Raw genomic sequence first — 16,424 nt, forward strand, 5'->3', positions numbered from 1 at the left:
CTGAAGAAAAGCAGGCCCAAACCATGATGCTGCCACCACCATGTTTGACAGTGGGGATGGTGTGTTCAGGGTGATGAGCTGTGTTGCTTTTACGCCAAACATAACGTTTTGCATTGTTGCCAAAAAGTTCGATTTTGGTATCATCTGACCAGAGCACCTTCTTCCACATGTTTGGTGTGTCTCCCAGGTGGCTAGTGGCAAACTTTAAACAACACTTTTTATGGATATCTTTAAGAAATGGCTTTCTTCTTGCCACTCTTCCATAAAGGCCAGATTTTGTGCAGTATACGACTGATTGTTGTCCTATGGACAGAGTCTCCCACCTCAGCTGTAGATCTCTGCAGTTCATCCAGAGTGATCATGGGCCTCTTGGCTGCATCTCTGATCAGTCTTCTCCTTGTATGAGCTGAAAGTTTAGAGGGACGGCCGGGTCTTCGTAGATTTGCAGTGGTCTGATACTCCTTCCATTTCAATATTATCACTTGCACAGTGCTCCTTGGGATGTTTAAAGCTTGGGAAATCTTTTTGTATCCAAATCCGGCTTTAAACTTCTCCACAACAGTATCTCGGACCTGCCTGGTGTGTTCCTTGTTCTTCATGATGCTCTCTGCGCTTTAAACGGACCTCTGAGACTATCACAGAGCAGGTGCATTTATACGGAGACTTTATTACACACAGGTGGATTCTATTTATCATCATTAGTCATTTAGGTCAACATTGGATCATTCAGAGATCCTCACTGAACTTCTGGAGAGAGTTTGCTGCACTGAAAGTAAAGGGGCTGAATAATTTTGCACGGCCAATTTTTCAGTTTTTTACCTGTTAAAAAAGTTTGAAATATCCAATACATTGTGTCCCACTTGTTGTTGATTCTTCACAAAAAATTACAGTTTTATATCTTTGTTTGAAGCCTGAAATGTGGCAAAAGGTCGAAAAGTTCAAGGGGGCCGAATACTTTCGCAAGGCACTGTAAACCCTTAATCCCTACCTCCTATTCGTTTGTGCAGACCTAAGAGGATAGGTATAAGCAATTGGCGACAATTCCACCTGGCCTGTCAGAGGGCAAAGCTGAGCTACCTCCATATTGCTTATTGACCTATCCAATCCTGTCATATCTACACAAGTGCCCACAGGGGTAGGCACTAGCGGTTGATTTGAGTTTCAGGATATAACATGGTCAGGAAACACTAGAGGCCTTAAACATTACCGGCCAGTTTCTTGGACCCAGATTGAGTCCACTCTTGGACTAAAAACCACTTTCGAGGTAGATTCTCCATTGAGTGTGCCTGTTTAATCCAGAAATAGGCTTAATCTGGGTCCGGGAAACTACTTTAACCGAGGTGAATAATCTTAAGGCAGTGTTCTAAAAATGTGATCTTATTGACACCAAAGAGTGCCAAGACATACTACACACCCAGAGATCTGCCTGATATGTGACAGTTTGTAGATTATTTAAGGCATGGTAGAGTTTTGCTTTTCCCTACAATACATAAGTGTTGTGTTCAGTAGGATGGAAACCTTTTGAAACAGGGTGACTACCTGAATCTCCAATGTACACTAATGAATACGAACATCGGGGGCCCATCACGCTCTAAAATGACGTTTGGTGACAAAGCAGGGTCGTCGCTTTCGTCTAGTTTACCAGCCCCGCACTCAACCTAGGTAGTTGGAATTGTAATTGTTATTCATATAAAAAGGACAGGGACGAGGAGAGACATAAGGAGAAAGAGAAATTACACATGCACCTGGGAAAAGGCTGAAGGTTGTTGGAGTGATTGGTTGATTGTCGCTGCTTAACCTTGTAGTTCAGACCTCTTCCAGTCTATCTGTTTTTCTTTTGGGAACATATTACCTGGCATCCCACGTCATTTTCAGAAACATCCTGGTTCAAACACATTCAAACTCAACATATCCAGTACAACGCATAAGAAATAAATAGATGCATATTTCAATACAAAAACTCAGCCTCTTCCATAAGTCTTTTCCATGATCCAGTCAGTGGAAACTATGGAAATATAACCTATGGTGCCCACTCTATATGTTCAAAAGACACCTCCTAGTATCATGCAGTGCATTACCTCTTGACCTATGGAGCTCTGGTCAAAAATAGTGTCCTATATGAGGAATAGGGTCATTTGAGATGCAGTCTTGCTAGTTTCTGCATCTTCCTTGACTTTGCAAACAAGCTTCTGAAATGTATCAACTGTTTAAAAAGTTAAATTGGTCAAACGTTAATTGGTGGACTCTGGCGCTGGTTTGTTGATACGGCATTCTGGGTAGTTTAGTTTTTCTGTCAGCAGACTTTGTTCCTGGTAGTCAGCCCGATTGGATTCCCTGCAATCTCTCCTGACATTCCTCTCTCAACTGACATCATTGAACACCCCTCCCCAGTGGCGATAGTCATTTGGCCTCCTCCGTTTGCAGTTCAGTTGGTTGCTCCCAGACATGGACTCTGCAGAGATGGGGTGTGAAGAAAGGCACTGTGGTAAATTTTATTGGTTGATTAAACTCAAATCCATATTTGAGTGTATAGAGGTCCCGTTGGGTTCAAGCTGTTCAAGGCTTGGGAGGTGTGGGTACAGCATGGCTGGGTACAGTCAGTTTAGGTACATGGTCTGGTGCAGCACACACAGTTGTACAGGAGAGAGCCTAGGCTTCGCTGGCAGTGCTGCTGCGACTCAACTCTCTGATACCCTGGAGAATACGCTTCATGTGGCCAACCTTCGTCACCCCCAAGTCCTGCAATGGATGGACACACACACACAAATTAGAACAAACACCAGGACACACATGTGGACCCATGTACCATGTAGGGTCAGGAATTTTTCCAGACGTCACCTGGCAGGGAAAACTCCAAGCTCTTTATAGACTATAAATAACTTAAATCAATGAACAGGGAGTCAAATTAAACACCCATGGTAAAACCCCAGAGTAGTGAAACATAAGAAAGCTCTACCTGGCACCTGAAAGAATGGCTGTGTCCCAATAACATCTCCTTTCACATGACGTGTGCACTCGTTCACAATGTTGGGGAAGCTACTCTGAAAATATAGTTTACCAAGCTACCAATTACTTCACACTGGAATAAGTTAAGCTACAATAAAGCTACCCTTAAGAAACATAGTTTACTTAACTAAAATTATTTTCAACAAGTAGTTCACTACATCCAAACTATACTGAAAAAGAAAATGTAAACGCAACATGCAACAATTTCAAAGATTTTACTGAGTTACAGTTCATATGAGGAAATCAATCAAATGAAATAAATTCAATTAACCATAATCTATGGATTTCACATGACTGGGAATACAGATATGCATCTGTTGGTCACAGATACCTTTAAAAAAGAAAAAACTAGGGGGATCCCGAATGGCGCAGCGGTCTAAGGCACTTGTGTCCTTGTGGCGGGCAGATTAACCTCGGTCGTCAGGTGAACAGTGTTTCCTCCGACACAGCTGGCTTCCAGGTTAAGAGGGCGGATGTTAAGAAGCACGGTTTGGCGGGTCATGTTTCGGAGGACGCAATTCTATCTTGTCTCATCGCTGCAACTCCCCAACCAGCTCGAGAGGCAAAGGTCTTGTCTTGCGTCCTCCGAAACATGATCCGCCAAAAATGTAATAAAAGTAGGGCCGTGGATCCGAAAACCTGTCACTGTCTGGTGTGACCACCATTTGCTTTATGCAGCGCGACACATCCACTTCGCATAGAGTTGATCAGGTTGTTGATTGTAGCCTGTGGAATGTTGTATCACTCTTCAATGGCTGTGTGAAGTTACTGGATATTGGCAGTAACTTAAACACGCTGTTGTACACGTCAATCCAGAGCATCCTAAACATGCTCAATGGGTGACATGTCTGGAGAGTATGCAGGCCATGGAAGAACGAACATTTTCAGCTTCCAGGAATTGTGTAGATACCTTTGCAACATGGGGCCGTGCATTAACCTCTTGACGAACATTAAGGCCAGGGGGCGCTATTGCGAATTTGGAAAAAAATACATGCCCATTTTAAACGGCCTCCTACTCAAACTCAGAAGCTAGGATATGCATATAATTAGTAGATTTGGATAGAAAACACTCCAAAGTTTATAAAACGGTTTGAATGGTGTCTGTGAGTATAACAGAACTCATATGGCAGTCAAAACCCTGAGACAAATCCTAACAGGAAGTGGAAATCTGATTTGTGGAATCACTTTCAAGCCTTGGCTATGAAACACACCGTGAGTTAGGATTCATTTAGCACTTCCTAAGGCTTCCACTAGATGTCAACAGTCTTTACAAAGTGGTTTGAGTCTTCTCCTGTAAAAACTGACCGAACGAGAGGCCTGGAAATTTTGTCATAGGGGGAGGGCCATTACTACTATGATGCGCGTGCCCGTGGGTACTCTCTTGTTCCGAAACGTTTAGTAAGACAATGCAATCGTCCGCTTTGAATATTATTGAAGTTCTGATTGAAAAAGGCCCTAAAGATTTATGTTATACAATGTTTGAATGAACGTAAATTAAAAAAAAAAAATGCACATTCATGACAACAAGTCCCGCGCGCCTTCGGAACGCGCTAACAAGAAGGAGCTATTGGGACATAAATTAACTTTTTCGAACAAAACTACATTTGTTGTGGACCTGGGATTCCTGGAAGTGCCTTCTGATGAAGATAATCAAAGGTAAGGGAATATTTACAATAGTATATTTGATTTTATATGGTTCCAAGATGGAGCTAACCTGTATCGCCTAGCCTATTTTTCTGAGCATAGCACCTCGTTTATTGCAAAGTGTGATTTCCTAGTAAAGTTATTTTTAAATCTGGCAATGTGGTTGCATTCACGAGATGTTAATCTATAATTCTTTGAATGACAATATTATATTTTACCAATGTTTTCGAATAGTAATTTTGTAAATTGTAGCGCTGGTTCACCGGAAGCATTTGAGGGAAAATATTTTCTGAACATCACGCGCCGATGTAAAATGCTGTTTTTATATATAAATATGAACTTTATCGAACAAAAGAATGCATGTATTGTGTAACATGATGTCCTAGGAGTGTCATCTGATGAAGATTGTCAAAGGTTAGTGCTTCATTTAGCTGTGTTTTGGTTATTTGTGATGCATGTGGTTGGTCGGAAAATGGCGGTGTGTCGATGTACTCTCCTAACAATGTAATGTTTTGCTTTCGCTGTAAAGCCTTTTTGAAATCGGACAATGTGGTTCGATTCAGGAGAAATGCATCTATAAAACGGTGTAAAATAGTCCTATGTTTGAGAAACAGAATTTATTAGATTTGGTTATGAATATGGCGCTCTGATTTTTCGCTGGATGTTGATCCCGGTTACGGGATCAGCGCGTCAAGAGGTTTTAACATGCTGAAACATGAGGTGATGGTGGCGGATGAATGGCATGACAATGGGCCTCAGGTTCTCATCACGGTATCGCTGTGCATTGAAATTTCCATTAATAAAATGCAATTGTGTTCGTTGTCCGTAGCTTATGCCTGCCCAACCATAACCCCACCATGGGTCACTCTGTTCCCAACGTTGACATCAGCAAACAGCTCGCCCACAGGACGCCATACACATGGTCTGCGGTTGTGAGGCTGGTTGGACGTACTGCCAAATTCGACACTGAAGGAGGCTTATGGTAGTGAAATTATCACTCAATTATCTGGCAACAGCTCTGGTGGACATTCCTGCAGTCAGCATGCCAATTGCACGCTCCCTCAAAACTTGACATCTGTTGCAAAACGGCACATTTTAGAGTGGCCTTTTATTGTCCCAAGCACAAGGTACACCTGTGTAATGATCATGCTGTTTAATCAGCTTCTTGAAATGCCACACCTGTCAGGTGGATGGATTATCCTGGCAAAAGAAAAATGCTCCCTAACAAGTATGTAAACAAATTTGTGCACAAAATTTGAGAGAAATAACATTTTGTGCATAAGGAACATTTCTGGGATCTTTTATCTCAGCTCAAGAAACATGGGACCGACACTTTACATGTTGCATTTTCATTTTTGTTCAGTATACTTCATGAAAAATTATCCAATCTAAATCTGAAATGTCATAAATTACAAAGTACACTCTGGAGTCAGATGTTAACATAATGTGTAATTTAGCCTTTTAAACACAAAAACTATGTTTCAAGTGAAAATTAGGCAGGTCTGATGCCGAAAAATAATTGAAATCTTGCCTAGTTTACCCATATTTTCTGTTCTTTTTGCAAAAAAAGGAAGTGTGTAGTTCCAGTAGTTAGCTACTCGGCAAAAAAATAACTAACTACTGAAAACACTACAAATATTTGAATTTAGTTAAACTACCACCAAGCTACAGCAAAATGTAATTAAATTACTAGTTGAACTACATGTAGTTCTCTACTCTCCATCACTGCTCTTTCACTACTTCCCACAAACCTAAAAGCATTGGATTGGTGGAGGCATGGGCTAGTGGGAGTTTCTTATGCCACTAATTTCCTTTCAAATCAGTGAAGGGAAGTAAACAAGTGCACACTTTGAGAAGAAGGATAGATATTTGGGACAGCCTGTATGTGTGTAGTACCTTGAGATCCCTCCTCTCCAGGTGCAGCAGCTCGGCGCCGCGCACGTCGTGCCCAATAAAGATCTCCTTGTACTCGGTGAGACAGATGAGCTCCAGCCAGGCGGCTACCTCCTCTGTGCCCCACTGGTGCACTGCAGAAAGCAAGACCCCCTTCAGACCCCCAACCACACCACGGAAAGACACCACAGAGAGACGCCACAACCCTGCACAGCCCTTAACCGCAGCTCTAGGATAAGATGAACCTACCCTAAATCTGACCATTACAGGGATGATGGTGTGCTGAATGTTGTGGCGACCTCAGAAAGAATTGAATGTGATTTTCAAAGAGTGTTGACCATGATTTGTCATTGTCCAAACATGATTTAATTTAGAGTGTTCCAGAGTAATTCCTGTGAGAGAGAGAGAGTGCGAGAAAAAGAGAGGTAGATAGTACCTGGCAGTGTGAGAGTGGCACAGGCCTCCTTGTTCTTGTTGTTTTTGTCCTTCTTGAACTTGGGGACGAGACGGAACTTGGCACTGCGGCTGCGCTTGGAGAAATCCGTCAGATGTCCCTGCAGAAACACAGACAGGTTAGACAGCCAGATAGACAGGTTGCCAGGTTAGACAGCCAGACAAGACAGCCAGACAAGACAGCCAGATTAGAGAGAAAGACAGATTAGACATTGGGTAATTCAGACTGTCCAGTACTATGGACACACAGAGTTGAACAGTTTTACTCTAGACCAGCACTAACACACCGACCTGATTCAATTAATCAATCATCAAGACCTTGATTAAGTAGCTCCTTTACACTTGTACCCGTAAACGGGTTGAAAATAGTAGATTTGGACACTGATAAGTGCCTAAATGGGAACACAGTGGCTATACAGTAACATGATATACATGATGTCAGAGCTCAGGGTCTCTGCTTCACAGATCTGTATTGGTTTTTACTGACAGCCGTTCTGAACTTGAGCACCGTGCACAACAAGAAGTAGCCTCCAAATGAAAGCCTAACAATGTAAGATTGTATTTTATAATTTAGCTAGTCATGTTGGCAATAGAACAAGCTTTCAAATTATGCCCACCTGACCAGATTGCGATTTATAATGGACCGTTTTTGGATTGTGGAAACAACAACAGTAATTTAATACTACAGACGAAGAACCATATATGTGACAATTTTTCCATTTTAAGATAATCAGTTATTTTTATATTATTAATTGTGTGTACCACATTAGGTGTTTTATGGTTGACAAATAATTCACCATACTCATATCTTCCAACAACAATTGATATTTTTTTGTTATTTCAAAAAATACTTTTTTTATTGCCGTTTTAATTTTTAGAATGTGGAAGAACAGTATATCTCCAGTGATGATTTCAGTTTGTGGAAGAACAGTATATGTGACATTTTGCATGACACTTGTAAGATGTCCTTTTTTAACACCTGATATGATGTTTTAAGTACTTTCAAGTGCAGATGCCCTTCATGTAAATAACTTAAATGCAATATGTAGTTAATTCATTTAATGGAGGTTCATTTAAAGGTGGTCTATCAACTTTAGCACTGATGACTTTTCTTAAAAGTTGAGTCATGAAATCTTAGTCTCATTTAAAATGAAGCCCTCAATGTGAACATACCATAGAATAACTACAAAAATAGAATTCAATCAAAAGAAGCACAACTTCTACATATCAAATATGGATCAATGTCATGTGCCAATATGCAGGTCCCTAAGGTCAATATTACAAAACGTTCAGAAACCCATTCTCTTTGCGTTTAACACTATGATCAGCAATTAAGTTTTGAATTGCGTTAAACCCATGCTAAAGGCAAGAAATGTCCTGTACTGAGGTGACAGCAGTAAATAAGTATTAACTGCTTAGAGTTGATGCTAAATGTGGTGACAGAGAGACGTATTGTAATGAATAACAAAAGGGAATCAAGATCAAATGAATACTCACATACTGTATGTGATGACTTGTTTGTTTTTAATTAATTCAGATTTAAAAAAGGTTCAAATGATCACACACAAAATCATTCTCAACAGAACACATTGTACATAACATTTTCTACACTAGGAACAACATCTTAAAATTAAATTAATTCAATATATTGTGCTGGTTGAAATCATACACAAATTGATTCACATAGAAAATTCCTACAATAGGGGTGACATGTTTTCTGAAATGTATTCAGATTCAACATACTATACAGGTTCAGGGGATCATAAACTCACAGAAAAAACGGTTAATTATGTAGCTTGGTTTAACATCAAATTATTCACTCTGCAGTGATTTATAAAAAGAGCGTGCAGCAGCTGGCAAGTAGTTGAGCATGGTCATCAGATCTTGGTACTTGTTTTTTTGATGGGCAGAGGACTCTCATATGCTCTAGGGTAGTGGCTTGCAAAATAGGGAGGTTGAGGTGTAGCTCCTTGTTTTGGTTTGGAGATCAGCCACGATTTCCATCCCTCAAATAGACTGTGGCTCTGTCTGGCGTACAGATTCCAAGGATCCTCAACTGAAATTACAACAGAAACATTTTAAGTTCCTGACATCAATAAACAACTTTCACAGTCAAGCACTAGGATATTTTATTGTTAGAACAACATGTTGCATGTTGATGATGAATGTTAGTAAACTATTCTCTGTGCAATACCTGTGATATACTGTCATCGGATCTTAGAATGAGCCAATGTTTGCGATCGATTCCTTTCCCAATACCTGTGACTTTTAACCACCTCACTGAGGTGATCTGTAGTCCAGCTGGTCGCTTGAGGACAGAATCTGGAAGGTGCCTGAAGTCTTCACATTGCATCCTCATCACCTTGAATGGTTTTGCTGGTTGTGCTTCAAGTATCATCTTTGAAACATCATCAGGTGTATGAAGGACTGACACCTTGCACCTCTTCTCAATGGTGGCAAAAGATCGATCACAAGGAAGAAAAGAATGACCAGAGACCATGAACTTCTGTTCAACTTGGGTAAAGTAACCCATAGAGATGAGCATCGACATCAGATTGAGCATCCGCCAGTTGTTATTCTGCCCACAGCATCTGTCACTGAAGATGATCAACTTGCGCACCTCTGGTTTGGGGAGTGGCGTGAATTTTGTCTTCACCCACTTCAATATGCAGCTTGCTACCTCAATGGAACCTCGGTGTGCAATCCCCTCATGCCAAACACACATGTATGCAGGATCTTCTTTTCCAAGTTCCTGGATGCAAAGGTTAAAATTTGACAGCTGCCGCTGGTAGTAGACATTGGAGTGGGTCAGATTAGGGGTGTACATCACCCCCTGTAGATCCACAGAAATGACATGGCAGTCAGCATTGGCTTTAGCCCACTCAGTGTCACACACAGCTGTGTGTAGGCCTTTTCGGCTTTTCGATGGTGCAACTCACTTTCAACTGCAATCTTCCTCTTCTCCTCTTCAGATGTTGCTGCTGACATCTTAGTGAAGAATGCGTCACATTTGCCACAGGTGTCACTCCTGGGTTGGCCGAAATTGAGACTCTGCTGTTTGAAAATGTCCCTATAAACCCAGAATTTTGCAGATGATGTGGTATTCTTCTCTTTGTAGAGTCGGTACATTCGCAACAAATTCAGATCAGGGCTGAGGTATTCTCTGTGTACATCCCCCTTCATCCGAGAGTAGTGGTTCTGGGTTCTTGGGAAAGCTAAAATGTGCTCCTTGGTGCCCTCTTTCACTGTAGCATGTATCCGATGTGGCCTGTAAGGAGACAACAAGATGTTGTTGAACTTGTATTCTCTCAATGGTCTAGGGACCTGCCTTAGAGTGCAACTGTGTCGCTATAACCGGGGTACAAATCCCGGTCACGCCATTGCCGTTTGTGGCCGGGGGGTCCTGTAGGGCGGCGAGAATTAGGCCAGTGCCGTCCGGTGGGAGGGGGAAGGTAATCGGCACTCAGTCCTCAATGCTCAGGTTGTAGTTGGACAGCTTAATTACCATCATTTTGTTTAAAAGTAATAAACATTTTTATATTTTTGTTTCAGAATTCGCTATTCATCCATTCGATACTCTATGTTAATGTTTAGAAGATTGTTTAGAGCACTGCTATAGTGAAATAATCCAGGCTGGCATCCATAGCGCATTACCTATTGCTATGCTTCCCTCTTCCATCTTCTAAAGGAGACCTAGCCTCAGTAGCCTGATCTGGAGACCCTGCAACCTCACCTGCCTCAGCTTGAACTCCTAACTTTTCCTGAACAACCTGACCAAAACAATTACATTTCAATTAGCAGGTTCTAAAAAAACGAGTACAAAGAATACAATATGTTTGTAATTGATATTCATATAGACATTAATTCATATTTTCACTTGCCTGAAGACGGCTGTTGGTTAGCTGGAACACAGACATGAAAGTGACCTTGCACACATTCAATCTCTGGCCTGCTTGCTGTACATGGTATTTGAAGGTTTGTTTCCGTTTGTTCTCCTTTGTATCCTCAGGTTTACGTCTCCGTTTCACCTCATGCTGCAATAAAAATTGACAATGATAAATTCAGAATTTAATATACTGTAGCACATTCAGGGTATTGCTTGATCAGGACCTCCATCTTTCACACACTCCCAACCTATACACAGAATGAGTTTGTGTTGCACCATTGTGTAACACTGCACTTTTAGAGTTAACGTTAATGTACGTATCATTACTGTCAAAGTTAAACTATGCAAGTGTTCAATATAGCTATTATAATAATAATAGGAGTTTTGTCCTATTTCTAACCTGTTCTAAGCCGGAGAGAATCAACGCTTGTTGTTTCTCGTATGGGACAGTGTAGAAAGTGTTGAACAGATGCAGCTTGCGCTCATCAGTCAACTTTCCACAATCCTTTCTGCACGTAGTGGAACACGCTCTTCCCTGCAGGATACAGTGTAACGTTACATATAACTAGCTAGCTACTGTAGCCATGTCGAATCATCCGGTGGATGGAGAAAAAGTAGCTAGCTATGTTTCTTCTATAATCTAGCAATAACATTTGTAACGATAATGTATAAGTTAGTAGCCAACGAACTTTAGCTAATATGTTTTCTCTATAGTTACAAATTAGACAACCCAGAACATACATGTTAGTTACTGTACTCAATAGCTAGCTAGCTAGATTGTTTGATATACGGTTCTTCCACATACCTCTTTTGGACAGCTTTTTCCAGTTTTTTCTTGACCCTTACGATTTGTATAGGGTTTTCCCGCATCCCGTAAGATCTTCCTTTGCCTGTCTTTCCATTCTTTTAGTTTAGTTTTACGTTTCTTTCCCACATTTCGCCGATTTTCATCAGCAACAGAAAAGTTGTGCGCTTGTCCGTCCATTCTGAGTGGTGCACATAAACGGTTATTCCACGAGAGCCTATCTTTAAATTTAAAAATATTGTTAATTAGCGCGTGGAAAGCTTGTGAAACCGGTTCACTATAGAAAAAGGGTGTCCAATAACGATTTTTCATGTATATCTCTTTTTTTTGAAAAATGTCACATATATGGTTCTTCGTCTGTAGGATTCAATTGTGTAAAGTCGGTGATGCAGGGCTATGTTCCAAAGAAAACAACTACAAATGCACATAAAATCAACAGCGTAATGCTTGGATTCAGTCTTGTGTCAGGTGAACTGTTGTGTTCTCCTCTTTAGTCTAATAATTTCCCCATAATCTTCAAACGGTTCCCTTTTAATTGTTACCATGGTTATAGATGCTTTCCATATTTCCACTTCTCTAAGAAACATTTCAATTTAGCCCTACCCATATAGCCCAATTCCCACAAGTGTAATGGGTTAGATCAGGTGTGATATTACTGGACTGGGACTAAAATATACTCCCTTTGGGTTCCTAGGACTAAGATTGAAAAGCACTGAGGTAAGCGGCTGGTGTGTATAGTGTGTGTGTGTGTGTGTGTGTGATTGTGGTCGCATCTAGATCTACCTCATCATCCCCAGGTTCGATGAGCTGACACAGCCAGGGTATGTCTGGGAGTCTGCGTAGCTGCTGGGCCACAGTTCCCAGGGCTCCAGTCAACTGCTCCTTCTGAGGAGGGTCCAACTGCTGAAAAGACATACCCAGTTACAAAAACATAATAACCCCCCCACACACAGACACATGCAGCTGTACCTACACACAAACAGACAGACCGACCGACAGGCAGGCAGACAACAGCTTTGAGACTTACCAGGCACATCTTGCCTGCCAGTAGCAGCTCTGTCTCACTGTGAAGGGCCTTGACGTTACTGACCATCTGAACCACAACACTGCAGTTCAGACCCTGCGTAGAACAGAGACGAACACAAACACATTACAAACCACAGATGCACTTAGTTAACCACAGAAGCAGGGGTACAATGTGCATTAAATGTGTGTGACTGTGTAGATATTTGATTGATTGTCATACATGTACATCATTTAGTGCCAGCCCATATGGGCTTAATCCCTAGACACAAATCATCAAATCACAAAACATAACGACATTTTACAATTTAAGATGTACAGTGCATTCAGAAAGTATTCAGACCCCTTCACTTTTTCCACATCTTGTTATGCAACAGCCTTATTCTAAAATGTATTGTTGGAATTGGTCAACTTTGATCATTGAGATAGTAAATGAATGATAGGAAATGAAAGAGAATGGGTTTTATGTCAGAAGTTAATGGTTCTCTGAAGAAAGACAGATTTGGAATGTGTTGGGGGGATGAGAGGAGAGCAACGTGGGAAACAGGGGAGACAGATGGGCATCTGTAGATTAGATGAAGGAGGAGTTGAGGTCAGGCGGTGTGGACAGATTCTCTTAAGGCAGTAATAAAGGTTTGTTATCCTGTTACCCTCTTTATTAGCTTCCCGTGGAGCCATAAAATGTAAGAATTGGAGAGAAGGAAGAGTGTTTTAAGTAGGATGTATATAACTGTGATGTGAGGAAATGTTTTGCTGTCTGATTACAGCTGTACAGAACCTTTAGTGTCCGTGAGTCATTTACTCTGAAAAATAAGAACCTAACAGTATTAAATGTTATTTTTTTCCTCATCTATACACAATACCCCATAATGACAAAGAACATTTTTTTTATATACAGTTTTGCAAAAAAATACATAAATAATGAAATACCACATTTACATAAGTATTCAGACCCTTTATTCAGTACTTTGTTGATGCACCTTTGGCAGCGATTACTGCCTCGAGTCTTCTTTGAGTATGACGCTATAAGCTTGGCACACCAGTATTTGGGGAGTTTCTCCCATTCTTCTCTGCAGATCCTCTCAAGCTCTGTCAGGGGAGCATTGCTGCACAGCTATTTTCAGATCCCTCCAGAGATGTTCGATCAGGTTCAAGTCTGGGCTCTGGCTGGGCCACTCAAGGACATTCAGAGACCTGTCCCGAAGCCACTCCTGCGTTGCCTTGGCTATGTGCTTAGGGTCATTGTCTTATTGGAAGGTGAACTTTCGCCCCAGTCTGAGATCCTGAGCAGGTTTTCGTCAAGGATCTCTCTGTACTTTGCTCCATTCATCTTTCCCTCGAACCTGACTAGTCTCCCAGTCCCTGCCGCTGAAAAATGTGATATAATTTTATCTAAAATATAAAAACATGTTTTTGCTTTGTCATTGTGGGGTATTGTGTGTAGATTGAATAAGGGAAAAAACGATGTAATACATTTTAGAATAAGGCTGTAACGTAACAAAATGTGGAAAAAGTCAAGGGGTCTGAATAGGGGGGTGTTATTTCTATGTAGATGTTATTTCTATGTAAAATATTCTGTAACAAGTGTTGTTTTTGTGCTCAATGGTGGATCTATTCATAATTATTTAAGAGTTTGCACTGTATACTATCATCCTACCAGACCCCTTATTGTGATGAGCAAGTCTGCAGGTCTTCCCTTCCCCCCCTAATGGGTCAGCCAACTGACCCTAACAACACCCTAAACAACCCCAGCACACTCACAAAAAATAAATAGAGGCAAAGACACACAAACATACACATTCACAAACACACACTTTAAATAGAATGGACAGCCATTGCAAGTTGAAAAGCGCATTTTATAGTAATGAACAACCATTTATTAACGTGGAATGGCTTGATAATCAAAACAGTAGGACTAAGTTCTGTAATAAGTACTTTTGAAACATTTGAGTGAGCACAACTGTATGAGGGAGTAATTAATATGGTTCTGAAACAGAATCAATCAACTTGCATTATGATCATTTAGAACGTTGGCATATTTAAGTGATAATGCCAGAAAAGCAGGTGTTTGGAGGAAATATTGGCACAACACCCGTGCAAATATATCCTCCAAACACTGGCTTCGAGGGCATTATAACTTTTATACAACAGGTTACCAACATGTTCAAATAATGATTGAATAAATTCATCAAAATATTTTTTTTTTTAATGAAAATATGTCATCCTACTTCATCCTTTCACAAGATCTAGTTCCGACACAAATCTAGGGTTGCTACCTAAGCCGGCTGGTCGTTCATTCTATTGGTTCGGTTACTAGAGACGCAACCCAGTAGTTCAGTCTTTTTGTTCTGTATCTATGGAAGCGACTCAGTCGTTCGTTCTAAATGTTCCATTGCCATACTGGCTGGCAACATTCTTATCTCTTGCTTGCTAGCTAGCCAACTACGGCTAACTTACAGTCATGTCAAAAAGACAATAACAGCAAAGTAATTGCATTATCTTTTGTTTTAACTTGTTTTCTAGTGACATTTATTTGGATACATCCATAACAATGAGCTAACGAGACGCAATTTCTCCTGGCATACAAAATGTGCTCACTCGTCAGGAAACTGTTGTTTAGAGGAGCTAGCCAACAACACAGCTAACACAATCACTTCAAACTGAAGCTGGAAAGACCGTAAACCAGCTGCACTTTGTTTAATTTGACCTTTTTTCAAATTGCATTTCTTTGTATATGTCCATAAGAATTATGCCAGCTGATTCATGATTTCGACTGGCCGAGAAACGCTGCCTGCCTGACTGAGTGTTTCGTCCGACTCACGACACGTTCATTACTATGGGACAGCTGGAGATCGAATTTGAATATGAAAACAATGTTGCAAATGTCAGACAGACAGCAAGTTTTATACAAATCTCCGCTGTTGAAAACTAAATGTTAGCCTAACATATAATAATGTCTAGATTATTTTTATAGTGGAGATCAAGTTTATAAAGTGCCTGGCTGGGCTGATGAGACAGTGGATTTTGCAGTCAGATGAAACAGAGTAAATAGGCATTTAGCTTAGTGGAATAGGCACCGGCTGGAATGCGGTTTTAACCAAATCAGCATTTAGGATTAGACCCACCCGTTGTATAATGAACTCCAGAATAATGAAGCCATAACAACTACCATGACAGAGTTCTGTGTAAACATTCCAATTACATTAAAAACTTCTCATTCCATTTAATTTTGAACAGCATTTTGAGAACGATTCAGAAGATCACTCAACACCAGCAATTTGTTTTGTATTTGTTCATATATTTTGGGGATTTTTTATATTATTATTATTATGTGAAAAGAAGATAAAAAAGGCAGCTGACACAGGCAAATAAGGTGTGTGGCAAGTTTCTAAAGTATACATTTTTTTTTTACTAGCGGCACCCCACCCTTTCAGGCGATAAATCATTAGGTGTGATTCATTTGAATTAATGAAATGTAATCTTTTAGGACTGCAACTACCCCAGAATCTTCAATGGAATTTGCACAGGAAAATAATTGGTTTGTAAATGCGACTGGGGCCATGAAAGTAATTGTTAGGCTATTAATTTTCAACCGACAGTTTGCACTTACTAAGTTGCAACTTATAAGGCCTGCCCTACACCATAAAATGCCCACACCATAGAAATATAATTACTATTGTGATGCATAATTGCTATGGTCATTTGGAATGTTCA

The 16,424-nt window shown here is 40.6% G+C and overlaps 1 protein-coding gene across 6 annotated transcripts in view; it reads right to left on the reverse strand.

Annotated features, from left to right (window-relative positions):
* Positions 1-859: 859 nt before the first annotated feature.
* The window catches only part of dgkd (diacylglycerol kinase delta), a 171,794-nt gene continuing 156,229 nt past the window's right edge, over positions 860-16,424 (reverse strand). For 2 of the 6 annotated variants that reach the window (XM_014213440.2, XM_014213442.2), the window contains 5 exons: positions 12,715-12,807; positions 12,471-12,590; positions 6,980-7,097; positions 6,547-6,677; positions 861-2,739 (listed from right to left, as the gene is read on the reverse strand). In XM_014213440.2, the coding sequence (XP_014068915.2) occupies positions 2,650-2,739; positions 6,547-6,677; positions 6,980-7,097; positions 12,471-12,590; positions 12,715-12,807 (552 nt within the window). In that variant the 3' untranslated portion in view covers positions 861-2,649. Of the gene's footprint in view, positions 2,740-6,546; positions 6,678-6,979; positions 7,098-8,503; positions 9,053-9,190; positions 10,265-10,877; positions 11,031-12,470; positions 12,591-12,714; positions 12,808-16,424 lie in introns of those variants that run through there. The other 4 variants (XR_006771103.1, XR_006771102.1, XM_045724294.1 and 1 more) reach the window with 4 other exon arrangements.

This window comes from Salmo salar, chromosome ssa09, assembly GCF_905237065.1.
Source record: "Salmo salar chromosome ssa09, Ssal_v3.1, whole genome shotgun sequence".
NCBI classification, from domain to species: Eukaryota; Metazoa; Chordata; class Actinopteri; order Salmoniformes; family Salmonidae; genus Salmo; species Salmo salar.